The 27,225-nt window shown below is 66.5% G+C and overlaps 4 protein-coding genes across 8 annotated transcripts; all 4 read right to left on the bottom strand.

Moving 5' to 3' along the window:
- Nucleotides 1–809: 809 nt before the first annotated feature.
- On the bottom strand, nucleotides 810–2,737 carry LOC306950441 (putative gonadotropin-releasing hormone II receptor; the record flags this gene model as incomplete). Its single annotated transcript, XM_079540708.1, has 4 exons — nucleotides 810–1,264; nucleotides 1,404–1,608; nucleotides 1,794–2,347; nucleotides 2,692–2,737. 4 exons carry the CDS (start codon nucleotides 2,735–2,737, stop codon nucleotides 810–812), a joined length of 1,260 nt encoding a protein of 419 aa, XP_079396834.1.
- A 1,285-nt stretch (nucleotides 2,738–4,022) lies between these two features.
- LOC306950626 (uncharacterized protein) lies at nucleotides 4,023–5,321 on the bottom strand (the record flags this gene model as incomplete). The annotated part of the gene is made up of 2 exons (XM_079540925.1): nucleotides 4,023–4,085; nucleotides 4,473–5,321. 2 exons carry the CDS (start codon nucleotides 5,319–5,321, stop codon nucleotides 4,023–4,025), a joined length of 912 nt encoding a protein of 303 aa, XP_079397051.1.
- A 5,020-nt stretch (nucleotides 5,322–10,341) lies between these two features.
- ANPEP (alanyl aminopeptidase, membrane) lies at nucleotides 10,342–15,384 on the bottom strand (the record flags this gene model as incomplete). The annotated part of the gene is made up of 20 exons (XM_079540648.1): nucleotides 10,342–10,500; nucleotides 10,643–10,724; nucleotides 10,831–10,971; nucleotides 11,042–11,209; nucleotides 11,291–11,401; nucleotides 11,557–11,648; nucleotides 11,729–11,876; nucleotides 11,960–12,015; nucleotides 12,087–12,220; nucleotides 12,310–12,386; nucleotides 12,482–12,654; nucleotides 12,806–12,871; nucleotides 13,000–13,065; nucleotides 13,142–13,285; nucleotides 13,587–13,700; nucleotides 13,772–13,926; nucleotides 14,015–14,141; nucleotides 14,218–14,354; nucleotides 14,425–14,567; nucleotides 14,771–15,384. 20 exons carry the CDS (start codon nucleotides 15,382–15,384, stop codon nucleotides 10,342–10,344), a joined length of 2,907 nt encoding a protein of 968 aa, XP_079396774.1.
- Nucleotides 15,385–18,996: 3,612 nt separating this feature from the next.
- LOC306950451 (AP-3 complex subunit sigma-2) lies at nucleotides 18,997–23,123 on the bottom strand (the record flags this gene model as incomplete). 5 transcript variants are annotated; one of them, XM_079540721.1, is made up of 6 exons in its annotated part: nucleotides 18,997–19,422; nucleotides 19,758–19,877; nucleotides 22,446–22,517; nucleotides 22,705–22,816; nucleotides 22,884–22,975; nucleotides 23,055–23,123. In XM_079540721.1, 6 exons carry the CDS (start codon nucleotides 23,121–23,123, stop codon nucleotides 19,294–19,296), a joined length of 594 nt encoding a protein of 197 aa, XP_079396847.1. In that variant the 3' UTR covers nucleotides 18,997–19,293. The 5 variants fall into 5 exon arrangements, with proteins under 5 accessions (XP_079396847.1, XP_079396848.1, XP_079396849.1 ...); XM_079540722.1 differs by having other exon boundaries at nucleotides 19,770–19,877; XM_079540723.1 differs by having other exon boundaries at nucleotides 19,770–19,859.
- Nucleotides 23,124–27,225: the final 4,102 nt, after the last annotated feature.

The raw sequence follows: 27,225 nt of genomic DNA, 5'->3' as shown, positions 1-27,225 counted from the left end.
ACGCCAGGCTCCTACTGCAGGCCTCTATCCAAGGGGATGCATTTTGGCAGCTCCAAATTCCTCCCGTATCCACTGCCCGCTTGCACTCTGTGCCAGGTCCAGGCTGGTCCAGTAGCAGTGTCAGGATCTGACAAATGCACTTACGGCACAATTCCATGCACCAGATCCGGGGAACCCCATTGAGGAGTGCCTCACTGCCCTCTCCCCACCAGCAGCCCCCACCCTTGCAGGGACCCCAGCCACAGCCCACACTGGGGCCGGGGCTGCAGCCCCTACAGTAGCAGAGCAGCAAAGCTGCGTCCCTGGCCCCGGCAGCACCACTGGCCTTGGAGCAGCTGCTGTGCTGCTGGGCGCTGCCAGGCTCCCGCACCTCGCAACGACCTTCAGCAGCAGCCCAGATCCTGTCCCCAGCAGCAGGCGGGTGCAGGGCTGGCACAGAGCAGAGGCACTGCAAGCCCTGCTCTGTGCAGCCCCCAGCAGCGCTGTGGGGATGGCAGAACCACTCTGCCCTTGGGGACAACAGCCAGGATCCCTACACGACCCATCCCCAGCCCCAGTGCAGCCACGTCCACGGATGCAGGCAGAACACAAGATGGCCACAGGATGCTTTATTACTGTGTTGGGCTCCAGCACGTAACATAAATGGGTGCAGAGAGGGAAGAGGGGTGGCTCACACCCACCTGGCTGTAGGAGCAGCTCTGCCCTACCACTTACAGAAGCATTTTGGAGCACAGCCCCCACCGCCTGCCCTCGCTGTTGTGCCCTTCCGGACACAGAGTGCCATCTTCATGGCATCAGGCTGCCCTGGCTCACAGCGCACTGCTCTGGCAGGAACTAGCCCCAGCAGGCAGCTCCAGCTCGATAGGTGGCTGTGGCCTCTCCGTGCCCCCTGTACTCTGCCTGCCCCGCAGGGATGAGGCTGAACAGTGGAAGGAACCCGTGGCTGAGGAGGGTGGCTCAGGCTCAGGGTTGTGCCCGCAGGGACAATTGCAGCGCCTCTGGAAGGGGATGGTGAAGAGCCCGTAGGTGATGGGGTCCAGGCAGGCATTGAAGAGGCCGAAGATGAAGAGGATGTGGGAGAGGGATGGTGGGACTTTTTGCTGCATGGCCCGTGGGCAGAACCAGTACCACAGCCCCAGCAGGTAGTAGGGGGTCCAGCAGAGGATGAAGGAGGAGACGATGACCAGGCTCATCTTCAGCGTGCGCAGCCGTGCCCGTGGGATGTTGCTCCCAGAGCACCGCAGCGGCACGTCCCTGGAGGAGACTGAAACGTGGGAGTGGGACCGGTGAGCGGGGGGCTCAGAGTGGTAACCGCACCCCAAGCAGGGAGCAAGGACCCCCACCATCCCGGCTGAGGCCGCACACTCGGATCTGCTCGCAGCCCCCCTGCCAGCCCCACTCACAGAGGCCGGAGCCCATGCGCCGGGAGATCTCGAGCAGGATGCGTGTGTAGCAGCACACCATGATGAGCAGCGGCAGCAGGAAGAGGCAGGAGAAGCTCAGCATGTTGTAGAGGGTCTCGTGCCAGGGCTGCGGGAAGCTGCCGCGCGTGGTGCACTGCGTGAAGTTGTGCGGGGCGTGCAGGGTGACGGTGTGGAAGAGGAACAGCTGGAAGCGGAGCAGAGGTGGGACGGGGCTGAGATGGAGACCCTGCCCCTCCCCAAGAGGCACCCAGGGGTCTCAGAGCACCTGAGCTGCAGGGTTGGGCCCCGCACCGAGGGCTCACGGCACTGCCACTCCTGAGAAGCCCCCGGGGCCCCCAGGAGCGCGGGGTGCGTGGGGCTGGCAGGCACCTGCGGCGCAGCGAGCGCGGCGCTGAGCATCCACGCGGCACGGAGCATGGCGCGGTTCCTGCGGCGCGCGCGGGCGATGGCCAACGGGCGCAGGATGGCGGCCTGCCGGTCCAGGCTGATGACGACGGTGACGAAGGCGGAGGCGTACATGGCCAGCAGGCGCAGGTACATGAGGAGGCGGCAGGCCAGGTCGCCCGCCCTCCACTGCAGCGTGATGTTCCAGACGGCATCCGACGGCATCACCACCACCGTCACCAGCAGGTCGGCGGCAGCCAGGTGCCGCAGCAGCAGGCGGATGTGGGAGCGCCCGCCGCCCCCCCGGCCCCCCGCCGCCCGCAGCACCGCCACGTTGCAGCCGGCCGAGAGCACGAAGAGCACGAAGGTGGCTGCCACGCGGGCCTGGGCCGCGGGTGAGAAGGTGGGGAGCAGCAGCGGCTCCTCGGCACCCTCGGAACGGGGGCTCCAGGCACAGCCCTGCTTGGGGTGGGACGTGATGCTGGAGGGCTCCGTGCTGACGTTCCCCGCCTCGGGGCCTGGGTCCAGCCAGCCCCCTCCTGCTGCGATAGGCAGATGGGCAGCACGGCCCATGCAGGGCTGGGGGTGCTCAGGGGAGGGGGTGACCTACCGACCCACCCAGAAGCCCACCTCAGCTCTTGGCATTCCCATCTGCAGCCCCGGCACCCAGAGAACTGTGGGATTCCGGCATCGCAGGTAAGCATGGGGAAGTGGTCTCAGCCTCCCCTACCCCCTGCCTGCCCCAGGCCATCGCTGCCGCCCTGTCCACCCCACTCCAGAACATCCCTCGTGGTCCTACTCAGGGACAAAGGTGCTCCCCGCTGCAGGAGCCCTTTGGTGCAGCACCCCATGCTCCCTGCACCCATCTCCCTGCACACCTCACCTGCAGCAGCAGCATCCTGCCCCGTTCCCCCGCCGAGCTGGGCCATGTCAGGGCTGCTCAAACACCACCCACTCGCTGCTCCCAGTGCTCCTACATTGGCATCAGCTGCAGCCAGCCGGGACGCGGGCAGCAGGGCCGGCACTGCAGCACTCAGCTGCCTGCAGCCACCTCCTCTCCCGCCCAGCACTCCGCCGGCTGCTGCCCTTGGCAGCTCAGGTTGCTCCTTGACGTAGCCAACCTGCATGGAACGACTCCGTCCTTTACCCCGCATCACCCACTCACGGATGAGCATGAACAGCCTCGTGCACACAGACACACGTGCACAAATGAACACGGTGTGTTACCAGCCCGACAGGCCTGCACCCAGGCGCTGTGGGGTGCCCGGAGCTGGGGTTGCTGCTGCAGAGCCGTGTTTGTGGGGTGCACAGTGCTCGTTGCTTTGGAGTGCATCGTTGGTGGGGACCCGAAGATGCGCAGGTCCCTTCTCCCGGCTCCTCCGTAGGACCAGGGCTGCGGGCTGGGGGAGGGGAACGCGGCTCTTTTGCATCTCAAAGGCTGCGTCTCCCAGGCGGAGGGCATTACCGTAATTAGCAAGTCACCTCAGTCATTTCACAGATAAGCGGGGCTCATTAGCCCTGCAGACCTCCTGCCCCGGGGACCCCGGTGCGCGTTAGCATCTGCCCGCCAGTCCCGGGATGGGGCTCCGCACCGCTCGACAGCCCGACCCGCGGGGATCCCCTGCAGCCAAGTACCCGCCCTCCACCCGGGACCCGCGGGGTCTCCAGCTCGGCGGGGTGCGGCCCCCAGGTGACCCTGCGACGTGGGGCCCTCCCAGGCTCCGGGCACGGGGTGCGGACATCGCTCAGCTGTCAGTGAGCCGCACCTGGGCAGTGCTGGTGAGCTCCATTCCCAGAGCTGGAGGTGTCTGTCCTGATACCTCCCGGCAATTGCTTTCCCAGATGCTGTCCCCAGCTGCACGCTGCCGGCTCAGGGCCCCGCAACGGTGCTGGCTCTGTGTCACAGCCCCTGCCCATGCCCAGAGAGATGCCCTGGTGCAGTTTCCCCAGCTCAGCTGTCCTCTCAGCCCCAGCATGACGGCTGTGCATGTTGCACCCATCCCGCGCCCAGCAGTTGCTGCAGGAATGGCCACGTGGCGACAGTCAGAGTGGGCAAAGGGGTTTATTTATGTACAGTCACAGTATATTATGTACAGTCTCAGCCAGCATGGATCCGGGCTCCAAGCACCTTGCTTTCACCACCCCCTTGCTGTCCAAGGGGGGACACACGTCTCCCTGGGTCCTGCAAGTCGTGGGCATCCGATGGTGCGTGGCTCAGTCCTGGGGCTGCGGTGGGAGCAGAGCCTCCAGCAGAGAGAGCAGATCTGCTGAGATGTCCTGTGGGGAAGAGAGAATCGGTGAGGAAAGCACCGATGCCAGGGCAGGGATGCAGGGCAGGGCTGGGTGTGGGTCAGCAGCATTAGGGGCTGGCAGAGTCCACCGTCAGGAAGGCACCCACTCAGGTACCAGCAGGGCTCTGTGCTAGCTGATAGGAGCCCAAACGATGCAAGGAAGGGTGGGAGCAGCTGAAGGATCCAACTCCCCACATACACATGCCATAGGGTAGAGGGGGGTCCTCTCCATTCCCAATCCCAGACTACATCACTGTGACCCCAACACCACTTCCACACCCACTCCCAACACCACAGGAGCACTCCGAGCACCCACCAGAGAGATTGTGCCCAGCCCCACATCAGTATCCCAGCTCCACGGCCACGCACATACCTGGGTGACCATCTCTGCATCCACAAAGTCTGGCAGCAGCAGCCCCGTGTCGAGGATGGGGTCACTGGGGGGGTCTGAAGAGGTCCCTGCCACTGCACAGTGAGGAGAGAATGGCCAGGAGGACACGTCGGAGGCGAGAGCCTCGTGCAGCTCCGGGGGGGTCCCCGCGGTGGGGCTGTAGGACGGTGATGACCAGAGCCCCATCCCCACGTCAGGAACCACGTGCAGCTGCGGACGGGTCTCCAACACGGGGCCGTTGGAGAGCGACCCCCAGGTCCCCGTCCCCGCATCCAGAGCCCCGCGCAGCTCTGGGGGGGTCCCCCAACCCTCCGAGCCGGGGGGCGAATTCTCCTGCGGGGCTGGGGAGCGCGGCCGGGGCTGCGGGGGCTGGCAGCAGCCCAGGCCCCCGGGGCAGAGCGGGCAGCGGCGGGGGGCCGCCCCGCGGCGCAGTAGCAGCACCTCCTCGCTGAGGCCCAGCAGCGCCGAGAGGTGGGCGATGTAGCGCGTGGCGAGGCGCAGGGTCTCGATCTTGGTGAGGCTCTGCCCGGCGGGCGCCAGCGCGGGCGGCAGGTAGTGCCGCAGCCGGTGCATGGCCTGCGCCAGCCGCCGCATCCGCAGCTTCTCCCTCTCGCTGGCGCTCTGCCGTGAGCCCCCGGCCGCCCCTGATCCCCTCCTGCCCGCCGGACCGCGGCGCGGTGCCCTGGCAGGGGGTGAGAGGCCGCAGGAGTCGGGTGAGGGTGCCGGCGAGCTGCTGCTGTAGCCCTCGGGCTCAGGCACGGCGGGGAGACCCCAGTCGTGCAGCGGAGACGCGGTGCGGAGCGCGAGGCCGGGAGCTGCCTGGTGGGCCATGGCTGAGGGCTGAGAGCCGCCCGCCCCGGAGCCCCGGCTTTATGCCGGGCCGGAGGTGTGAAGCGGCACCTCCGTGGCCGGCGTCGGCAGCACTTCAAAGGCGGGGGGCGAGGGCAGCCGTCCTTTGAACAGGCGGGTGAGGATTTTTACCCCGGTGGTGTGAGGCTGCTCCGCGCTGCCCACCCCCCGGCACTGCCCGCATCCCAGCACCGGCTCTGGCCCGGGGCCGGGGGAGCCCCCCCAGCAGGGATGCACGCGGGGTCTGCGGTGCGGTCTGCCGCAGGGTGCGTGCGGTTGGTTCGGCTGCTCGGCCGGCAGCGGGCTGCGCGCTGCGAGCTCTGCACGTTTGCTGGCACGTTTCTCTGTCCCCTCGCGTCCCCGGTCCGGTAGTCCCAGAGCCCAGCACCGCGCTGTTCCAGCCCATCCTGCTCCCCAGTGTGACCTACGGTGCCAGGGTGGGTCCGTGCCGCCACCCTCAGCCGGGGCAGCGGGCTTTGCCCAGGCCCCCCTGCAGTCCCTCTAATGGCATTTCACATGCTGGCACTAATGAGCCCTGACGCCTGTGGAGCCTCCCGGCTCTGCCTACAGCCGGTGCCCAAAGTCCACTGCTGTGACTGACAGCCCCCGCGCTGCACCCCCGACCCCCGCCTGCCCCCATATCCCACAGCAGCTCTGACCCTGCTGCCCCAGTCCCGATCTCCAGTCCCTGCAGTAGCACCCGCAAGGCGGCACAGCCCCACAGACCCCGGCCCCTCCCGGCATTCGTGGCCCTGTCCCCGCTCCGAGGGCTGGGAGGGGGCTGGGAGGGGGCTGGGAGGGGGCCCCCCGCCGCGTTCCCAGGCCCCGCACAGGAGTCGCGCGCTGCGGGTGTAAAGGTTTCCAGGGAAACGCGGCACCGAGCGGGAAGGAAAACAGATCAGGGAGAGCGCGCCTGGAAGGCCGGGGGGGAGAGCATCCCTGTGCCGCTGCGCGGCCCCACCGCACCGCAGCCGCACGTCAGCGGCGCAGCCTGGCCGTGCGCTGGGACGGCCCCTGAGTGGCACGGGGTGAAGCAGCGCACGCAGCTCCCAGGGCAGGGCGTGCACAGCCCCTGATAGCGGGGGTGCTCAGCCTCTCTGCTCGCGGGGCACGGAGCTGCGCGCAGGGCACGGAGCCGGGCACGAGGCACGGAGCCAGCTGCGGTCACGGGGTGCGCCGCTCCACGGGGAAGTGCTGGCGATGGGACTGCGTGAGCCGCCGCTTCATCAGCAATGGTCACATGAAAGTCATCCGGTTTTCCCCGCGCATGCTGTGACACGGAGGTGGTGACATCGGCCCTGCCTATCAGTCACCCCCGGTGGGGCCGCGGCACATCCGCACTCCTCGCCACGCTGGGCAGCACCAATACTGGATCTCCATCCCTCAGCAGTCACACTGTGTGGGTGTCACTGCACCTGAGCACACAGCAGCGCCGACACAGCAGGCGCTCCCTGCCCACCACCCACTGTGCCCAGCACTGCTGGAGCCACGCACACCCTGGTGCACGCCGTGCTGGCAGGGCACATCACCACAGGGCACCCAGGCACCCGCCACCCTGCTTCAGGCTGTCTGCCACCACCCGCACAGCCCCAGCTGGGTGCCACGAGGACAACAGCATTTTTCACCCCGCGGATGCCACAGACTGGTGGATAAATGCTGGTGATTTCCCAGCTGTTCCTCTGCCCTCGGTGGAAGAAGTGCCCCTGCGCCGTCCCATCCGAGGTCTGAGCACACTGGAATGCTGTACAGCTCTGTGCTCAGGCTACTGACAACAGCTGCACAGCCACAGGGTTGGAGCTGCACTGGGGACCTGGGGGCCTGCAGAGGATCCAGCCCAGAAGCGCAGAGGGGTGTTTGGGGGCGCTCAGAGGGAGCTCCACAGCCACGGGCACAGCCTTGGGCACAGCCCCTTCCCCACACATCCCCCTGCGCAGTCCCACAACTGCTCCCCCCTGTTCCCAGACCCCCTCCTGTGTCTCATTAGCTGACGAGCTCCCAGGTAATGAGTTTTGCGGCCCTGCTGGGCAGGCACTTCCCACCTCCCTCAGTGTTTAGACAAGTGCTGGAGCGCGGCCGGGGCTGAGGTCAGAGCCCCTGCAGAGCAGTGCCTGCAGCTCCCTATCGGGGAGCCGGGATCCCCTGCTCCCTCCATGCTGTGCTGATGGAATGCGGCACAGGGCGCTGCGCTGAGGGTGCAGGGATAGATTTTGGAGGCCAGGAACCCAGATCCAAACCTGAGCACTCCTGCAGCTCCCATCCCATCTTGGCACCCTCCTGCCCAGCACCAGCTCTTAACCCCAGGATCTCCCACCCACAGTTCTACTGGCTGAGCCCAAAGGCCGCAGGCAGGACCTGTGCCCTGGAGCACCTCACCACAGTGCTGCCCACATCCTGGGGTCAGGGCCTGGGGTTTGCCACAGCTGGGCAAGCAGCATGGCTCACTGTGTGTCCACAATCACACCGATAGTGTGCCCAGTTGCATGTAAGCATCTCAGGGACACACAGCAGCATCCCACAGAGTCAGGGAGACTGAAGCAGCATGGCTGGATGCAGAGACACTCAGGACCCCCATCTCTCAGCCACGCAAGGGGCAGAGTGGTGCAGGGATGCCAGGGATGCTGGCAATGGAAGGTCAAGGCCTCGCTGCCCCATAGTGCCATGCCGCAGTGCGGGTGCTGGCAGGGCTGGTCGGCACGTTAGCATCTCTCACGACCGTGTGAATTGGTCCTTGCACACTTCCCAGCACTGGGCAGTGACAATTAAGGGCTGGAGGAGTCAGAACTGACACCTCCGCAAATGGGTCCGGCTTTCCCAGGCTCCCGGTCCAGTCCCAGCCCACACCATGTAGGTTTTGACACCTCCAGGTGGCCACAGAATTGCCACCTCACACCTTGGGCCCACATAAAGCCAGGGCTGCCCAAGGACCCCCAGACATGCGCAGCCCCAGAGCGGAGCCCGCCATGGCCGGGTCCCCACTGCCACCCTGCAGCCTCCAGACCCCAACAACCGCCACCCTGACACCAACCGAGGAGCTCTGCAGACCCAGCGGCGGGTCCGGGCTGCGGCGGTGCGGGGGTCCGGCGGGCAGGAGGGGATCAGGGGCGGCCGGGGGCTCACGGCAGAGCGCCAGCGAGAGGGAGAAGCTGCGGATGCGGCGGCTGGCGCAGGCCATGCACCGGCTGCGGCACTACCTGCCGCCCGCGCTGGCGCCCGCCGGGCAGAGCCTCACCAAGATCGAGACCCTGCGCCTCGCCACGCGCTACATCGCCCACCTCTCGGCGCTGCTGGGCCTCAGCGAGGAGGTGCTGCTACTGCGCCGCGGGGCGGCCCCCCGCCGCTGCCCGCTCTGCCCCGGGGGCCTGGGCTGCTGCCAGCCCCCGCAGCCCCGGCCGCGCTCCCCAGCCCCGCAGGAGAATTCGCCCCCCGGCTCGGAGGGTTGGGGGACCCCCCCAGAGCTGCGCGGGGCTCTGGATGCGGGGACGGGGACCTGGGGGTCGCTCTCCAACGGCCCCGTGTTGGAGACCCGTCCGCAGCTGCACGTGGTTCCTGACGTGGGGATGGGGCTCTGGTCATCACCGTCCTACAGCCCCACCGCGGGGACCCCCGCAGAGCTGCATGGGACGCCGGGCTTTATGTCACAGCCCTCACCATCACCGCTGTGCAGCATCAGAGCAGCGACCCTCATGGAGGCCCCACGGAGATGCACAGCAACCACAGGCACCAGGACAGGTCCCTCCTGCTGCACAGAGCCCGCAGCCCCCTCCCTGCATCCTGGGATGAGAGCAAAGGCCATGGGACCTTCAGCACTCCACACATGCGGCTCTCAGGTACACATGGGTGCATGCGGGCTGATGGTGGAGCCTGGGATGTGGTGGGGTGGGATGGAGGATGCTCTTGCAGCGCACGTGTGTGCTGTGACCAGGGTGACTGCATGGGGTGGGGGCACAGCACAGGAGATGCAGAGCCAGCCCGGGATGCATGCACGTGGCCACAGCACTGCCCCACGCAGCCACCTGACACACAGCCTTTCTGCAGATCGGCAGCCCCCTGGACCAGGACGTGTTCATCTCCTCCGACGTCCACGGGACCCCTGTCCTGCCCGGCTGCAGCCCCGCACGGTGCTGGGGGTGGTGGAGCTGATGCGGTGCCCACAGCTGATGACGCAGCATGGGGACAGTGCCAAGAGGCACTGCGGGACACTGGGAGGGGCTCCTCATTAAAGCTGCTGTGCACTGCTGCACTTTGCCTTTGGTTATTGCGGGGCTCCTGATCACTGCATTCCAACAGGGAATGGGGCCCCGGGGGGGGGTTGTGGAAGGGCAATGTTCAGCCTTCACCTCCACATTACACACCTCGATGTGCTGCCCCCAGTCTCGGGGCTTGGTGTACTGTCCCACAGCCCAGAGACGTCCCCAGGGCCGGAGTGACAGAGGGACCCCATTTCTGGTCTCCCTCAGCCCTCCACCTGCCCCAGTCCCACCGATCGCCGGGGCACGGCGCCCATCCACCCGCCGACCCCCCCCCCTCCTTTCTGCACCCACGAGGGTTTGGGGTTGGGGCTCGAGGAGCTGCGCCACCCCCCCGCAGCGCCGCGGCCGAGCTCACACGCAGCCGTCAGACGGAGAGGCCGAGCGCTGGCGTCGGCGCAGCCCCCGGAGCCACTTAGCACCGGGCTCCTAACAGCCTCCGCTCCAGCCATTTCCTGCCCCGGCCCCGCTCAGCTTCGCAGCCGCTGCCACACCGCGCTCCCGTGCACCTCTTTATTTACGAGACCCCACGTCTGGCACGAGCCCTCGCTGTGCCCGGCCCCGTGCCCCCCCGCCCATCATCCAGGCGCCGGGCGCTTTCCGTCACGAGCAGCGAAGGGCTCGGCCGGGCGGGCCGGGGCGGCGGGCGGCAGCGCTCCGGGGTGGGCGCGGGACGGGGACGGAGCGGGCGAGCGGCCGGAGCGGCTTCGGGGAGCGACGGCGGACCCCGCGGCGCGGCGGTGCGCAGAGCAGACTTAGCTGGAGGCGATCTCGGCGCTGAACCAGGCGAGCACGACCTCCTTGTTCTTATTCACCCAGTTGATGTTGGTCCTGGTCCGCTCCAGCGCCTGCTCCAGGGCGCGCGTCCCCGAGCCGAAGCCGACGTCCTGGTTGTCTGCCTTGAACTGCTCCAGCTGCGAGGGGGGGACAGAAGGGCTGGGGAGGCGGGGGGACCCCGCAGCGAGCACACCGCGACGGCAAGCGGAGCAGGGCACACGCAGGGCTCGGCGGGACAGAGGGACCCGGGTGCAGAGGTGCCAGCTGGCAGCCGCTCACCTGCTGCAGCTCAAACTCCGTGTTGAAGCGTTGGGTGACGGCTGTAATCAGCCGGGAGAAAGAGAAGGAGCCGCCGCCGTACCTGGGGGACGGGACAGATGGCTGAGCCGTGTTGGAGCTGCCCAGCGTCCCCCCCGGCACACAGGCAACTGCGGCTGCTGCTGCTCCCCGCCCCACGCAGTGCTCACTGGCTGAAAAGTGTCTTCCAGTTGCCTCGGATGAAGTCCCAGGCCAGCGGCTGCCCCACCACGTTGCTGGCGATGCTGTTGATGGTGGAGGTGGCGTCCTGCCTGCGGATCTTGGTGGAGTCCATGGTGTACTGCAGGTACCTGGGTGGGGGGAGCTGCCAGGTGAGAGGCTGCGGGGGCAGAGCCGGGCCCCCCCCAGCCCTGCACCCACCGCTGGAGGATCCAGGGTTCAGTGCTGCAGGTCAGGGCCGTGCGCAGCTTGTCGGCCTCGGACACCACAGGAGCCTCGAGGAAGCGCTCCCATATGAAGTCCCACGCCTCCTCCCCGCCTGTGGCCACGGCGCTGCAGTAGATGGCGGAGCGCAGGTTCGGGGTGATGCTGTCGGGGAGAGATGTCTCAGCACGGAGCCCTCGCTGTGCCCAGCCTCTCTGTGCCCAGCCACGGCACTGCAGCACTCACGGGTTGTTGCTGACGTTGTTCTTCCACTGTTCGAAGAGCTCGGTGGCCAGCTCCTGGCACTCAGTGATGCCATAGGAGCAGGCTGTGCTGATGGCATTGATCTCGTTGTACCTGGGGGAGAGAGCAGCCCGCGGGGCTGGGATGGGCGCACAGCCTCCGGCACCCACTGGCCACATGGGGGGCTGCGCGTCCCCCCTGGAGCACAGTGCAGTGAGCGCCGCACCGCGCACAGGGCGGCAGGCAGCCCAGAGCTCTGCGGCACTCACTGATCCATCAGGTTGACGGGGATGGTTGTCCAGTTGCTGGTGACATTCTTGTAGTGCTCAAAGAGCGGAGTCACTTGCTTCTGGATGTATTTCTGCAGGGCGGTTGGGCAGGGCTCAGCATGCAGCCCCCACAGCAGCCCCGGCCCTCAGCACCCCCTGGGGCTGCGCTCACCCTCATGGGCCCGAACACTTCGCTGCGGTCGAACATCAGCTGGAAGTACTGCAGGTTGCTGAGCGCTGCCTGCCAAGGCATGTACTCTGTCTCCCCGCTCAGGAAGCGCGTGGTATTCAGTGCCAACGTCACATCGACTTGCAGTGCCCTGCAGCGGGGAGATGGCAGCGTGGAGATCCCTGTGCCACCCGTGCCGTGCATCCCACCGGGCCGCCCGGCCGCCCCGCTCACCTGGCCAGGTTGAAGGCATCATCGATGATCTGCGCCCGGTTGATGACGGGGATGACCTGGGGGAGAGCAGAGGCGGTGCCACAGGGCAGCGCCAGCGTGGGGCGTGTGGGATGGGAGTCCCACGTACCTGGTGGTTGTTGGAGAGCTGCTGCAGGAGCTGATCCCAGTTCTCCTGGTTGTAGTTGACGCGGAAGTAGCCGCTGACATTGAGGTTCAGCAGGAGCCAGGTGGAGTTGCCCACACTGAAGTTGCTGTTGGTGTCTGTGCGGGCAGAGGGGTTCTGCTTCTGCCCCGAACCCACCAGCACATGGGGGGGCAGCGAGCCCCCAGCCCAGACCCCAGCACCATACCTGAGACGTCCACCAGCCAATACCTGTCCCCAGTTCTGCTAGGCGTCATCCAGGTGATGGGGACAATCCAGGTGTAGCTGTGCAGGGGACACAAGGCCAACAGCCATTTCTCACTACCCATTCCCCCCATCCCCTCCGCACTCCACAGAACCACAGTCCCAGCCCCACTCACTTGAACACGGAAGGTCTCTCCACTGTGGAGTTGGAGTCGAGAAGGAAGTGGCTCTGCTTGATGCTGCCATTGAGTGTGTTGACAGTCACCAAAGGGAAACCCATTTGCAGCGTCCAGCGGTCCATGATGTCACTGATGGTGTTGGGCAGAGGCACGCTGTTGTTGTTGACAGCCTGTGAGAGGTGTTGGCAGTGTTCCCCGGTGCTGTGGGGCCCAGCCCCATGCAGGAACCGAACCCCTCGCCCAGGGGAGAATGCAGCCACTGGACCCAGAGGGGATGGGGAGGGTGGGAGCAGCACGGAGAGCTGCCCACTCCGCTCATACCTCCTGCAGGTGCTCCCACAGGTCTGTGTACACGGTGTTTCCGTAGGCAAAGGTGTGGAGGTAGGACTGCAGGAGAGCACCAGGAGAGCTGGGTGGGGAGGGGCAGAGGAGCCCCGTGGAGCCCCAGGGAGGGGAAAAAGACTGCCTGCCGCAGACACATGCACCACAACGCAGCCCAGCAACCCTCAGCTCACCTGCAGCCCCTCCTTGAACACGTCTTCAGTGAGGAAGTCAGAGAGCATCCGCAGCACCGATGCTCCCTGCGGAGACAGCAGTGAGGCTCTGAGCACACAGCGACCGCCGGGGACCTCGCGCTGCCCGATGCTGAGCACCCACCTTGCTGTAGGCGATGCTGTCAAAGACCTCGCTGATCTCTGCTGGGGTGTTGATCTCATCCTCGCTGAAGGTGAGCGGGTGGGAGGTGGTCAGGGCATCGGTCGCCATCACCGAGTGCAATTCATTCAGCACCATCAGGTCTTTCTGCGGGGGTCGGTGCAGCCATCAGTGCAGCATTTGCAGCAGGGCAGCACCTGGGCGCTGGGCAGCAGGGGGTGCCCGTGCCCTTGCCTCATATCCCCATCCCATGCCTTGTGACACATACTTGTCTCCCGTGCCTCATGCCCCACACCCATGCTCCAGGCCCCAGACACATGCCCCACATCCCGTACCTGTGCTCTACACAGCATGCCCGTGCTCTGTACAGTATACTCTGAGCCCCACACACGTGCCCCAAGTCCCATACACACGCCCTATGCTCCACGTCGCTGGTACCAGCACTCACAATGTTCCAGGTGGGTTCTGCTGAGTCTGCGCCCAGGTACTCCACGTAGGAGGCAAAGCCCTCGTTCAACCACAGGTCATTCCACCACCGCAGCGTCACCAGGTTCCCAAACCACTGCAGAGGAGCAGAGCGCCCTGTCAGCGGGGTACCGTGGCTCCAGGGGCGAGCAGGAGCCCGGCAGGTACCTGATGGGCCAACTCGTGGGCGATGACGGTCACCACGCGCTCCCTGTTGGCAATGGAGGAGTAGGCGTTGTCATAGAGCAGCGAGTTCTCCCGGTAGGTGACCAGTCCCCAGTTCTCCATCGCGCCCGCGTTGAAGTCGGGCAGGGCGACCTGATCTGGAGGATGGAGAGGCGCCATTGGCACATGGCCACAGCTGGAGCAGCTGCCAGCAGCGCAGCACGGCCCCATGCCCCCCGCACCCACCGGACTTGGGCAGCGGGTATGCCGTGCTGTAGTGCCTCTCAAAGAAGCTGAGGATGGGTCTGGTCTTTTCGAGCGCGTAATCGCCCTGCCCTTCAGCAATGGCTGCGGGGCGGCCCCAGATGCGGATCTGAGAGGAGAGATGGTGCCGGGCTCAGCTGCTGCCCTGGCTGCGCCTCGGGTGCGCGGGACGGCGCTCGGCTCACCTGCACCTCCCCATTGTAGTCTTCTACACAGTCAAACTGGCTGACGATGAAGGCCAGCAGGTAGGTGGACATCTTGGGCGTGGGGTTGAACTGGGTGACGTTCCAGCTCTGCCCATCCATCTCCAGCTGGTAGGTGTCTGCGGGGAGCACGGAGCAGCTCAGCCGCCCGCCCGCCCACCCGGCACAGAGCTCCCCCGCCCCACTCACTGTTGGCAGGCATGTTGGAGATGGCCTTGTGATCGGAGGGGTGGATCATCGTCACCGTGAAGACGGCCTTCATGGCCGGCTCATCAAAGCAGGGGAAGGCTTTTCTCGCATCAGGGGCCTGCATCTGCGTGGTGGCCACCACCCTGCAAGCGAACCCATCAGCACCGCGGCGCCCGGGCTCTCGTCCCCTCTGCCAAGGGGCTGACACCCCGTGAGGAGCCAGAGTCCCCTGCCCGCTCACAAGGGCACGTGCACACAGGCAACCTGCACTCATGGAGAGGCTCCTGGCACCGCGGCCACCTCCCCCCGCAGCGCCGTGCCCCCTCCCCGCCAGCCTTGCACCTACTTGGTGACGTTGCCCTCGGTGTACTCGCTGCGGTAGAATCCAGCCAGATCGTCGGCCAGCTCCCCGGTGAAGTTGCTGAAGAGGCGGTAGCTCTGGCCCTGCTGCAGCGGCCCGGCCAGCTGCACCACCAGGTACTGCGTGCTGGTCTCCAGCCACGTGTTGCTGATGGCGGGCGGTGTGGAGCCGCTCACCGCGTGCAGCGAGGCGTGGAAGCCATTCTGCAGCGTGTAGTTCAGCTTGTTGCTGTGGATCAGGATCAGGTCGGTGGCTTCCTCGCAGGTGAAGACCACGCTGCTGTTGCCCCTAAAGATGTACATGTTGTTGGCATCGGGCGTCAGGAAGGGCTGCAGCGTCACCTCGTAGCTCTCCGGCTTCAGCGCCGTCGGCAGCCGCCAGCGGTTCCAGGGGTTGTCGGGGGCAGTGGTGGTGCTGGCGGTGGTGGTGGTGGTGGTGGTGGTGGTGGTGGTGGTGTCGGTGCTGCCGCTGCCTCCTGTTGATTTGTTCTTCTCCTGTGCATACACCACAGACAGCGCAATGATGGTGGCCACGGCACCCAGCGCCAGCACGATGCCCACGATGCCCACGCTCTTGCTGATGAAGAAGCCGGCTGCCATGGCGAGGCTGCGGAGCGGCGTGCAGAGGAGCTGTGCTGGGCTGGCACGGCTTTTAGCCTCTTGCTTCCACAGGGTTTATTAGTCCAAGTTAATGGAGTGAACAATTAAAAGACCATGAGGCTCAGGATGAGCCTTCCACCCACCCACCTCCCCGCACCGCAGCTGCGCTAATCCCGAGCACTGGGGCACTACGGGAGCTCAGGGCTGCACCTCCAGGGATGGGCACAGGAGCGGGCATGGCTCCGGGCCAGGGCTCCCGGCATCCCTCCAGGGCAGCGGTGTGGCCCTGCAAAAGGAGGGACAGAGAGGGGTCACAGCCAGCAGCCGCATCCCCACCTCACCATAGGGAAGGCGGTGCAGCAGGGCGGGTGCTGGCCCTCAGCAAGGGCACAGCCAGGGCCCCCTGTGCAGGCAGGGAGAGCACGGCATCGCAGCTGGGGGTCCTCAGAGCCAGGGAGGAACTCCCCTGCCTCTCAAAGCCCAGGGCTGCATTAACAGGTGTGTGCTGGGAGCCCGAACTCCAGCACTCACATACCCCGCACAGGCTGGCCATACCGCACCCAGCAGCTCCCCATGTGCCCCTGAGCTGGGGATCCCAACCCGCACAGCACACAGCTGGGAGAATGCTGGTGGGCCTGGGGGCTCAGTTTGGCCTGCACCTCCCAGCTGAGAGCTGAGCAAAGGCACCGGGCCAGGAGCGCTGCAAGTGGCTCGTGACCAGGACACACCTTCCTCGTGCACCTGCCTGCATGGGAGAGCAGCCCCAACCGCGCTGGGCTGATCCCCCTGAGCTCTGCCCAGGGCTCCCATGGGCACAGCCAAAGACAAAGGAGCAAAGTCCCCATGCAGGGCAAGGTGGGGAAGAGAAAACATTGTGTGCACCTCACAATGGGAATAGAAACTCGTTTTCCCAAGGACTGATACCTCCAGCGGTGTGACCCGGGCTGGTACAGCTGGCAGAGGTACAGGAACAGAGGGCAAAGCAGGGCAGGGGCTGAGCGGTGTCCTCAAGGCACTGCAGCTCCCCGGTGTGCCCAACACTGTGACCTGTGCCCAGCAGCTCCCAGATGCATATCTCTGAGCCTGAGGAGCAGCACCACTTCCCTGCACATCCCCTGCCCCGCACGGCTCCACCGTACACACTGCCCTGCAAAGGCGCTGCGTCGGGGAACACCGTACCCCGAATCACGGCTGAGGGGGGGGGGCTGCCCGGAGCCCGGCGGTGCAGCCATGCCCCCCGCACAGACATCTCGGCACCGCACTGCGGGCGTTCGACCCCGCACTCCTCCCACCTCTGCCAGCTCTCCCCAGCCCCGCCCGCCCCCCAGCCCGCGTCCCCGCTTGCGCACCCGTAAACATCGCCCCACGGGCGGGCACGGACGCGACACCTCCGGCCCCGGGGCGCGCACACAGGGGCTCACCCCACAGCCCCCCACGCACACCCCACAGCCCTCCGGAGCTCCCTCGCTCCGTCTCCGCGTGCCCCTCCCGGAGCCCTCGCTCACACCGCGCTCCATTCCCCCGTGCAGTCGCAGCTCCCGTCCCCCCGCCCGGCCCGCGGAGCCCCGGCAGACCCCAGCCCCATCCGTGCCCCACTCACCACCCCGCGCTCAGCCGCGGCGAAACGCGGCCGCCGGGACTCCCGTCGGTGCGCCGACCGCTGCTCACCGCCCCGCTGCCGCTGCCCCGTTAGCTCGGACGGCAGCGGGAGGAAAGTTTCCTCCCCGAACTCCAGGGGAAGTAACCTTAACCGCTGCTCGTCACCTTAACCCCTGGGCTGCTGGCTGGGGGGCGGGCAGAGGGGGTCCCGGAACGGACATCGTGTGCCCAGCACAGGGCCGGGGCCCGGCACAGGGCAGTCACCCCAAGTCCGGGCACAGGGGACATCCCAGATGCACCACTGCCCTGTCTGGGAGGCACTGCTCGGGGGCACCAGCCTTTACCAGCGCACTCAACCCCAGAGGCGGCAGGGAAGGGAGCAGGGCAGCACTCGACAGCAACACCACCAGGCTGTGCTCACCCAGCACCCGGGCACCCTGCAAATCATCCCTGCTCTGGGGTGCCACACCGCTCAGCCCCTGCCCAGCACCCCATGTCCCACCCGGCTCCCCGTGTCCCTCCCTCCATGCTGTGCCCCATGCGGCTCCCTGCGTCCCACCTGTCCCAGCTGCAAGCAGCCTGCGGGGCTGTGTGGATGTGGATAGATTTGCAGTTGGCAGCCCTGTGCAGTTCCCAGGAAGCAGGGCTGGAGCGTTTCTCCTCTGGGAGTGAGCGGGCTCACCCAGTCCTTGGCAGGGTGAGGGCAAACACTGCAGTTTGGGCAGTGCAGGTGCCCGCAGAGGGGCTGGGCGCATGCCAGGCTCCATCTGCCCACATCCCCCCTCCTCCCCAGTGGCAAGGGGTCTGGAGGACAGGGGAGTTCCCACAAGTGAATCGAGCTCAGGAGAACCCTGCGCCCATGGGTGCCAGACACACCCGGCTGGTGGCGGGGCAGTACCTGGCAGCCACGCAGGGCTGGGACGGGGCCCCAACGCCAGTTCTTGCTTCCCCTGTGCAGGCAGCTGGGGAGCACAGTGCTGGGCGGTCCCTACGCTGCTGGGCTCGGGGCTGCAGCTCTCCTGGGTGTGGGGACGGGGCCGAGGGCTCAGCCCGTCCCTTTCTCCCTGCCCCGTCCTGCGCGCGGCAAGGCCGGGGCTACAGCAGGGAGCAGCAGCGGGACTTACCCAGCCCTGGGCTTCCCAGCTCCAGCAGGATACAGGAAAGGGCGGTGGGGATGCAGCCCGTACCGGAGGTGCCAGAACGTCTCCTTGTCATGTGCAGCCAGGCACGTCCTGCGCCAGTGACCACCACGGCACTGGGCTGGAGAAAGGGCACTGCTCGCTGCAGCCAGGATTCCCCCAGCCCCGCTCCACGAGTCCCCCCTGCATACCGGGCGTGGGCAGGAGCACCGCGCTGAGCCCCCCACCGCCCCGACCCCTCAGACCCCCACAACCACAGAACCCATCCCCCCCATCCCCGGACTCATCTCTGCACCGCTCACAGCTTCCACCACCGCGTGGCAGCCATGCGGCAGCAGGAGGAGGAGGAGGAGGAGGAGGAGGAGGAGGGCTGGAGGCGATGAAAAGCGGCTCAGTCCAGTGACCCCCCGCATGCTGCTGGGGGCCGGTGGCCAGCTGGGGAAGGGTTAAGTGGTGGGGAGGGGAGAGCAGAAAAATTCCTTCCAAGCAGAGTCACTGTTTCCCTGCCAGGGGAAGTGGAGGCAGAGCCCGCGGGAGCGCAGCTGGCGGGGAGGGAAACGGCACAGGAAGGGGCCCCCGCACCCAACGCAGGATGGTGGCCAGGAGGGGATGTGGGGCACCTCTGCCCCGGGATAGGGCTGCCCAGCCCTGTGCTCACTGCCTGCAGGCACCGGGCACTGGGCAGGGACGAGGACAGGAGGTCACAGGCTTCCACAGCCCAGCAGGAGGCAATGACCTATCTCAGCGTCTGGGCAGGCACCTTGCCAGAGCCACACCGCCACAGCCCCCACGGGCAGCACCCACAGCCCCATTTCCCCCCCACTGGCCAGACCCACAGCCCCGGCCCAGCAGCACACAGCGCAGACGGGTTCACACAGTGGTTTATTTGGAACAGGACACGCTCGCTGCTCACATCCACGTGTTCCTGGCACAGCAGGGTACACTGGCAGCTCCCAGCAGCTCCCACCCGCTGCCCTGCCCCGTGACACCAGCGCCAATCTCTCAGGGCCCCAACAGGAGCAGCGTGGGCAGGGAACACAGGCGGGCAGAGCGAGCCCCACGCCGGGAGGATGGAGGAGCAGCTCCACCACGGCTCCGCCACAGCCACATTTCCACACTGAGGAATCCCAAGCAGAGTCAGCCCCAGCTCCGGCCCCCCACGCCGGGACGCTCACATGAACTGCGATAGGTTGGGCACTTTGATGTTGATGTCCCCGATGCTGATGTTGCGTGGCATCTCCGGCAGGTTGATGTTCTTCATGGCTGAGACGGCGCGGGATGGCGCAGCCGAGAGCCCCCCCTGGGGGGAGAGGTGGGTGCCAGCCCCACACCCAAATCCCGTCCCTGCTGTCACTGCATGCTGCATCCTCATGATGACAGCGCCGATGGACCATAAAGGTTTCACTGCACGCTATTAACCTTGACAGCACGGCAATAACCACGTGCTGGCTGCTCCCTGCACCCTTCAATGGGGAGTACCCACCCTATGCCCTCTCCCTGGGGACACGCAGGCTGGGAACATCTGGGGGGGCACCGGCTCGCTCACCCCCGGCCCCACAGCCTGCAGCACGCTGTCTTCTTCACGGCACCCAGAGCCCACCCTGCTCTGCACCCACACCTCGGCACCCTCTCCAAACTGCTGCTCACCTCTGCCTTCTCCAGCTTGCTCTGCGCTTCCGCCTGTGCCACGATCTCATTCATGCTGGTCTCCAGCACCATCCCACCGATCACCACCTCCTGCAGGATGTAGTGCACCTGCGAGGCAAGAGAAGCATGTGGCCCCAGCATGTGCCATGGGGCAAACCTGGCCACTACCCCATGCCGGCCCCCCACCTCCCCACACCCCAGGATGGAACGGAGCCGTTCCTGAGCAGCAAGCTGCCCCCCAACACACACAAAAAAAGCCCTGGATGAGGTTTGGAACATGAGAACAAGAGTGCAGGTGACCGTGCCACTGCGACACACCTTTGGTCACGGCAGCAACACGGCTCTCTGCTGAGCCAGCACCTTCTAATAATCTCTCTGTGCAGATAACTGATTTATGGGTTTCTGTTTACTTCCATTATAAAGGCTGTTACTGGAAGATGGTTGTTATGATATTGGTTTATGGACACATGACAGCTGATTGTGCCTGTAAATGTTTGGCTGACACACCTGAAGGCTGTGCTGCCATTCAGCAAGACCTGGATAGGCTGGAGAGCTGGGCAGAAAAAAAACGGATGAGGTTTAACAAAAGCAAGTGTAGAGTCTTGCATCTGGGGAGGAATAATTGCATGCACCAGTACAGGTTGGGGGATGAGCTGCTGGAGGGGAGCTCTGTGGAGAGGGACCTGGGTGTCCTGGTGGATGACAGGTTGGCCATGAGCCAGCAGTGTGCCCTTGTAGCCAAAAAGGCCAATGGCATCCTGGGGTGCATTAAAAAGAGCGTGGCCAGCAGGTCGAGGGAGGTGATCCTCCCCCTCTGCTCTGCCCTGGTGAGGCCTCATCTGGAGCACTGCGTCCAGTTCTGGGCTCCCCAGTACAAAACAGACAAGGATCTCTTGGAAAGAGTCCAGCGGAGGGCCACGAAGGGCCTGGAGCATCTCTGCTATGAGGAAAGGCTGAGTGAACTGAGTCTGTTCAGCCTTGAGAAAAGAAGACTGAGAGGGGACCTGATCCAGGTCTATAAATTTCTAAGGTGTGGGGGGCAGAATGGCGAGGCCAGACTGTTTTCAGTGGTGAGTGGAGACAGGACAAGGGGAAACAGCCAGAAAAAACTGCAGCATAGGAAGTTCCGCACAAACGTGCGCAAGAACTTCTTTACAGTGAGGTGACGGAGCACTGGAGCAGGCTGCCCAGGGAGGTGGTGGAGTCTCCTTCTCTGGAGATGTTCAAGACCTGCCTGGATGCCGACCTGTGCGACCTGCTGTAGGGAACCTGCTTTGGCAGGGGGTTGGACTCGATGATCCCTGGAGGTCCCTTCCAACCCCTACAATTCTGTGATTCTGTAAATACTGTGTGGCAAACATCACCAGAGCAATGCTGTGAGAAATAAAATGCTGCCCAGCACCTTTCTCTGAGCAGGGAAAAACCCAGCTGAGCACAGCGCCTGCCCCGCGCTGCCCCACTCTGACAGCACAGCACAGAATATCAGGGTGCAGGAAACGGCGCTCCTTTTAGATCTGGTATCAGCTTAGCTTGGATCCAACCCAACCGGGCAGCAATCCCAAGCAACCTTTGTTTTCCAAGGAGCAATCCATGTCTCCTCTGGGACCTTGCAGCTGCCGAGCAAAACACGCTGTGCTCTGAGGTACAGCGGGGCCGAGCCCTGGGATGGCAGCCGGCAGCGCGCACTGAGCCGAGGTGCCGCACGGCCAAACACCGCACGGCTGTGGCGCTGCTGTGAGCACAGCGAGTGCATGGGAGCCCAGGGGGCTGAGCCGGGGCTCTCCCCAGCAGAAACCCTCCTGACTGAAACTCCTCTGAACCCTCATCTCATCAGCTGAGATCAGAGGAGGGCGGTTCGTGCCGCTCACAGCGCCGGGTCCCGACCCCACAGGAGCACTGTGCGCACAGCCGCAGACAGGGCTCTCACCACCACCCCCGAGTGCTCCTCCTTTCTCACCGCTCTCTCCCCTCCTCTCCCTCTCCTTTTACTTCCTTTGATAAGAGCACTTTTCCTGACAAGATAACTGGCCTAGCGACATCCCTGCAAGCTGAGAGCCAACCAACCCAACGGCAGAGTCAGAGTTACAAGCCAGGTGCAGAGCAGCCCTGACCACTGGAGCACACTTCCACGTTTGTTTCTCAGTCACGGAGTTCAGAATTTGGTATCCAAAACAGGAAGGGAACATTTACAGCACCACTGATTTTCCCACTTGTTTTTTGCTGTCAGGTTTTGCCTCCCAGCAGGCAGGAAGGCCTTATCAGCCCCGCACCACCCCTGCGCACAGCCCCGCTATCTGCAGCTCCATCCGGGACATCAAAGGAGGACACTTCCTCCCTGGGATTCTGTCCGCCTGAAGAGGAAGCGCAGAGGCTGTGCTCAAATCGAAGTTTACCAAACACTGCATTCCAAACACTTCCATTGTTCCTCCCCTTTTTTTTCCCCCTTACACTCCACGGCGTGCTGTGGTGCAGCAAGGGGCAAAGCGCCCACACACAGCCACCCCACATACATCTCCATCAGCACAGGGCTGTGCAGGAGGCAAAGAGCAGAGCTGCACATCCCTGTCCCCGCAGCAGCCCGGAGCGGTGGGGTTCCACTCTTGGCACAGTGACCCCAAGCTCAGAGCCAGGCGCTGCTCCCAGGAGCACAGAGGAGCGCACCAAGGCAGCACCCACCTTGTCCATGTGGAAGATGAGATCCAGCTCGCAGACGTTCTCAAAGCACTTGTCCAATGTCTCCACAAACACCTGAGGAAGAGAACGGGAGCACAGTGAGACCCACACAGAGCCTCAGCCCCACCTGGACCCCCAGCCCTCGCTGCCCCCTGCCCAGGGGCGGACCTCCCCGCTCTCATTGGTGCCGTCTCAGGGGTGGCACGGGGCAGGCAGCAGCACGGGCAGCTCTGCGGAGCTCGGGGCTCCCCGCAGCACCGACCTGGATGAGATCCAGGATGCCCAACTCGCTCTCGGAGGAGTCCACGCAGAACACGAAGTACAGCGTGGCGTAGTGCCGGTAGATGAGCTTGCAGTCAGGGCTGCCGAACAGACTGCGGGGGGATGCGGGGCTCAGGGGCCGGGCAGCTCGCAGCCCCCCCCGGCCGGTCGTTGCGGTACCTGCCGCACTCCAGGAAGTTGCAGACGTGCTCGTCGCGCCGCAGCACCATATGGAAAGCGTCGCGGAGGATCTGCTGCTGCGCCTCCTCCGCCTGCGAGCACCGAGCGGCCACGGCCTCGGACCCCGCCCGCCCCACCCGGCCCCCCATCGCGCAGCCCCCCGCCCCGCACCAGGTGCCGGTAGAAACGGACGAGCCGCGGCTTGCCGTGGTTGTTGAACACCAGGATGGCGTTGATCATCCCGGCGGCTGCACGACACGGCCGGAACCGGAACCGGGGCGCTGCGGCCTCATCACCCCCCCCCCCCCCCGCCCCCGCCCCCAGGAAGCCCCCCGCCCTCCCCGGAAACGCGGCGGAGCTCCGGGACCTCACGGCCGCTGCTCCCCTCCGCGCCGCCAGGGGGCGCCACAGCCACGGCGCGCCGGTACCGGGAGGGGCGGGGCTGCGCGGCGGGACGCGCGCGCACACACACGCGCGCGGCCGGGGGACGTCAATGGCCGCGCGAGGACTCCCGGCCCGGCGAGCTGATTGGCTGCAGGTGTCACGGCCGCCAATCGCCGTTATGCGAGGCTGCGGCAGGGATCGCGTCCGCGCGCTCCGATTGGCTGCGGCTGGAGGCTGCGGCACGATCGGGGCCGGCGTCGGTCGGGGCCGCCGGACGGCCGCGGGGATCCTTCCTGCCCGCCAGCTCTGATTGGCTGCTCGGGGCCGCGCATCCAAACATCGCCTCTGAGCGGGGCTTGGACTGCGATAAGCGCCGTGTCCGCGCGCAGCGATTGGCTGCGGCCGCTACGTTGCCCAAAGCACCGTGCCTGTGTGTTGCTATTGGCTGAGGCTGCCGCAAGCGTCGCGTCTGCGCGTTCCTGTTGGCTGAGTCCGGTGGGCTGCTGGAAGGATCCTGTCTGCGCGCTCTGATTGGCTGAGGCCGCTGGGCTGATGCGAGCTCCGTGTGTGCACGTTAGCAGCGGCCGAGGCTGTGCTGCGTTTTCTCCGCCGTGTTTGGGGGCTGCAGAGCCCAGCAGCAATCACAGCCAGCTGTGGCTGCTCCACAAGCGGCCTGCCGGTGGCCGGAGCTCGGCTGGGAACGATGCTGGTTGTGCCTTTGAGAACGATATGTAGCAGGACCTGGGAGAGAGAAGGGGGAAAGCAGAACAGTAATCTTGCTGGCACAAAGCTCTGCGGGAGGGCTGAGGTGCTGCAGAGCCAGGGCAGAAGTTCCCCCGCCATGGGAGTTCCCTGTGCGTCACGGAGATGCCCACAGCACAGCAGCGGGATGGGGCTGCCCGAGCTGCTGCCCGCAGAGAGCAGCCTGCGGTGCAGAGGGAGCCCTGGGGGGGGCACAGCCGTGCACGAGGCTCTGAAGGGTGGGAGCCCCGTGCTTCGGGCTCACGTGGGAAACCCACGCAGGATCCGTGCGGGAAGGCAGCGTCCATGGGAGGGACCCCAGGCCGAGCCCAGCCACCACCACACAGCGGCAGTGGCCGCGCTCTGTGCCGGCTGTACTGCTGGGGGAGAGGAGGGACCGGGGCCGGCGGATGGTTTTGTTTGCCCACAGTTACCGCTTCGCTCCGGTACCAATAGGTGACCGCTCGTCCCCACACCTCCCGTGCTGGGGCAGCGCCGCAGACCGGGGCTCCGCGGGGATGCTGGGCGCGGGCCGCCATTGGCTGCTGCGTGCAGGGGCCGCTCTGCGCGCGCGCTGATTGGCTGACGGCCGACTTCCTCCCTCCCCCCCCTCGGGCAGCCTGTGCTGACCGCTGCCCCTCGGCGTCCATCCTCAGCGGCGCCCAAGCCGCTCCTCACGACGGCCCCAGCGCTCCCCAGCCCCGCCCGTGCGGGAGGCCAATGAACGGCGTCAGCCCTACTGATGATCCTTGAATATCTGCAAATATTTGCATGGAAAAACCGAGCCCTAACAAAGCCCACACAGCGGGGAAAGGCTGCGGCCGCACGGAGGTGTGTGGCAGTGCTGTGCGTGCGCGGTGGAGGATCTGCCTTCTTTGAACCGGGCCCTCCGAGCAGAGATGCTGTTCTGGGCTCACCGGACCACCCTCCACACGTGCAGTGACAGCCGTGATCAGTCCCAGCTTACACGTATCAGCAATGTCAGTTTGCACATAAGGATGTGGAAACCAGAGTGAAAATGAGAAGCGTCTGCCAGACAAAGGACTGCATTTTCAGACACCTCTCGGCGGCGATGAGTCTGTTCAGCTCCGTGCTTCCATGGAGATGAGCCTCAGCCGCAGCCCCGCTGCCTTCGCTCCCTCTCCCACCGCCCCGCAGACCAGTCGCCTCCCGCTCTCCCCTCGCCCCGCTGCAGCCATCACACCCTGTCCCCCCGCGGCCCTCCCGCATCCATCCCACATCCCCGGGCCCTGAGCGGCGCTCCCCGGCCACGGGACGCTCTGGGGTTTCAGGGAGGGGGAAAGTTCTGCCCGCCCAGGGCTGGCCCTTCCCTCTGGGGGGAGCCGTGCCCGTCGCCGTGCCCCTCGCCGTGCCCTCGGGTCGCTCAGGTCCCCGCAGCACGGGGCCGTGGCTCCGGGGGGGGGATGCCGAGTCCCGGCAGCAACCGTGCCGCGCCCCCTCGTGCTGCCTCTCCCGGAGCGACCCGCGCAAAACCCGACCGGGCGGGCGGCCTCGAGGCCGGGGCTGGGGGCGGGGGCCGCTCCAGGCCCACGGTTACAGGTGGTCGCGGCGGGCGGCGACCCGGACCCGACGGGGCGGGGAGAGACTCGATGGCCGCCCCCGCTCCGGGCAGCGCCGCAGCCCCGGCGGCGAGCGGGCCGCGCCCCGCAGCTTTGTTTCCCGGTGCCGGGGGCGGGCCGGGCTCCGGGCGACCGCCGGCGGCCGGAGCGGGTCGGGGGGTGGGCGTAGGGCCGCTCGGATCCCGGGAAACTTGTCCGGGCGCTGCGGGGGGGACGCGGGGGCACGGCGGCGAGATAAAGGGCCCCGGCGCCGCCGCGCTCCTCGCTCCCGGCCGAGTTAGGAGGAGCTGTTTTGCATCCCTTCACGTCAGCCTGCCTCATTCCCTCCTTCCTTCCTTCCTGCGCGCCCAGCGCCGGGCCCGCGGCCCGCAGCCGCCGTCGCCCCGCGCCCTGCGGAGCCGCCGCGGCAGCGCACGGTGAGTCCCCGCCGCGCCCCGGGGCCGCAGCCCCCGCCCGGGGCCCCGCGCGTCGCCGCCCGCCCGCCCGCCTCCCCACGCCGGGCCGGGAGCGATGGCGGCGGGCGGGGGGTGCGGGGCGGCGGCGGTGCCCGGTCCGCACGTGGGTCCGCCCGCCCCGCTCCGCAGCCGCAAGTTTCCCTACCGCCGCCTCTCGCAAAGTTTCTCCGCGGCCGCGGGGGCCGAAGTTGCGGAGGGGCGGGAGGGGGCCGGGCGGGCCGGGCTGGGCTGCGGGGCGTAGGGTCAGGACCTGTTGCGGTGCGGCAGCGGGGTACGGCACGCTCCCACGCCGGCACCGGGCCCCGAGCGCGGCGTCCGGGGCGGGAGCTGAGGAGAGGTGCGGGTAGCGTGGATTTTGGGGGGGGTCGCCGGGGTCGCGCGTAAATGGGGCCGCGCTGCGGGGCGGGAGGCGACGCCAGAGGGGTCGGGGCCGGCTGCGCTGTCCCCGTGTCTCCGTCATCCCCCGGCTGTCATCCGCTCCTCACGCGCGGAGATCCTCGTGGAAGGCGTGGGAGAGCGGCGGCGCTGAGGGCGCGTCGTGCGGCCGCCGAGGTGCGAGGGAGCGCGGGGTCGGGCGGAGCGGCGCGGAAGCGGCCGGCTGCACCGGGGTTCGGGAGTCGGGGTGCCGTCCCGGCCGGGAACCGCGGTGCCTCCAGAGAGAGGGGAAAGGCCCCGGCGCGGGGTGACACCGCCGCCATCCCCGGGAGCCGCCCCGCCAGGTCCCGGGCTCCGCTCCTTTTGTCCCCCGGGGGCTGCGGGAGGGGCCGGGCCGGGCACGGCTGCGCTGGGCAGTGCTTGGCTGCGCTTCGGGCTGCGCTCGGAACTTCCTGCGGCCTTTTAGGAGCTCCCTGATAACCGGCAGGATGTAGTGCGTACATTCGTTACAGTTAATGAGTAAGTCAATCATGAGTAGTTTCTTTGTCAGCATTCGGGGTGGCAAGAGGTGGCAGGAGGCACCCAGCAGCACCTTCACTCCCCGCAGTGCCCTGGGGTGGCCATGGCAGCTCCCACAGCAGCACGGGCTCCCAGCTGTCACCGATTCCAAGCAGCCCAACACAACACACGGCTGCTCCGTACGCACTGCAGCAGTGCCATGCCACGCTGCTGAGGACACAGCCCAGGTGTGTGGGAGACCCTCAGCCCACGACTCTTCCAGGGAAGCTTCAGGAAGGCACAACAGCA

This window comes from Tetrao urogallus, assembly GCF_951394365.1.
Source record: "Tetrao urogallus genome assembly, chromosome: 11".
NCBI classification, from domain to species: Eukaryota; Metazoa; Chordata; class Aves; order Galliformes; family Phasianidae; genus Tetrao; species Tetrao urogallus.
This window is presented reverse-complemented; position numbering and strand designations above follow the sequence as displayed.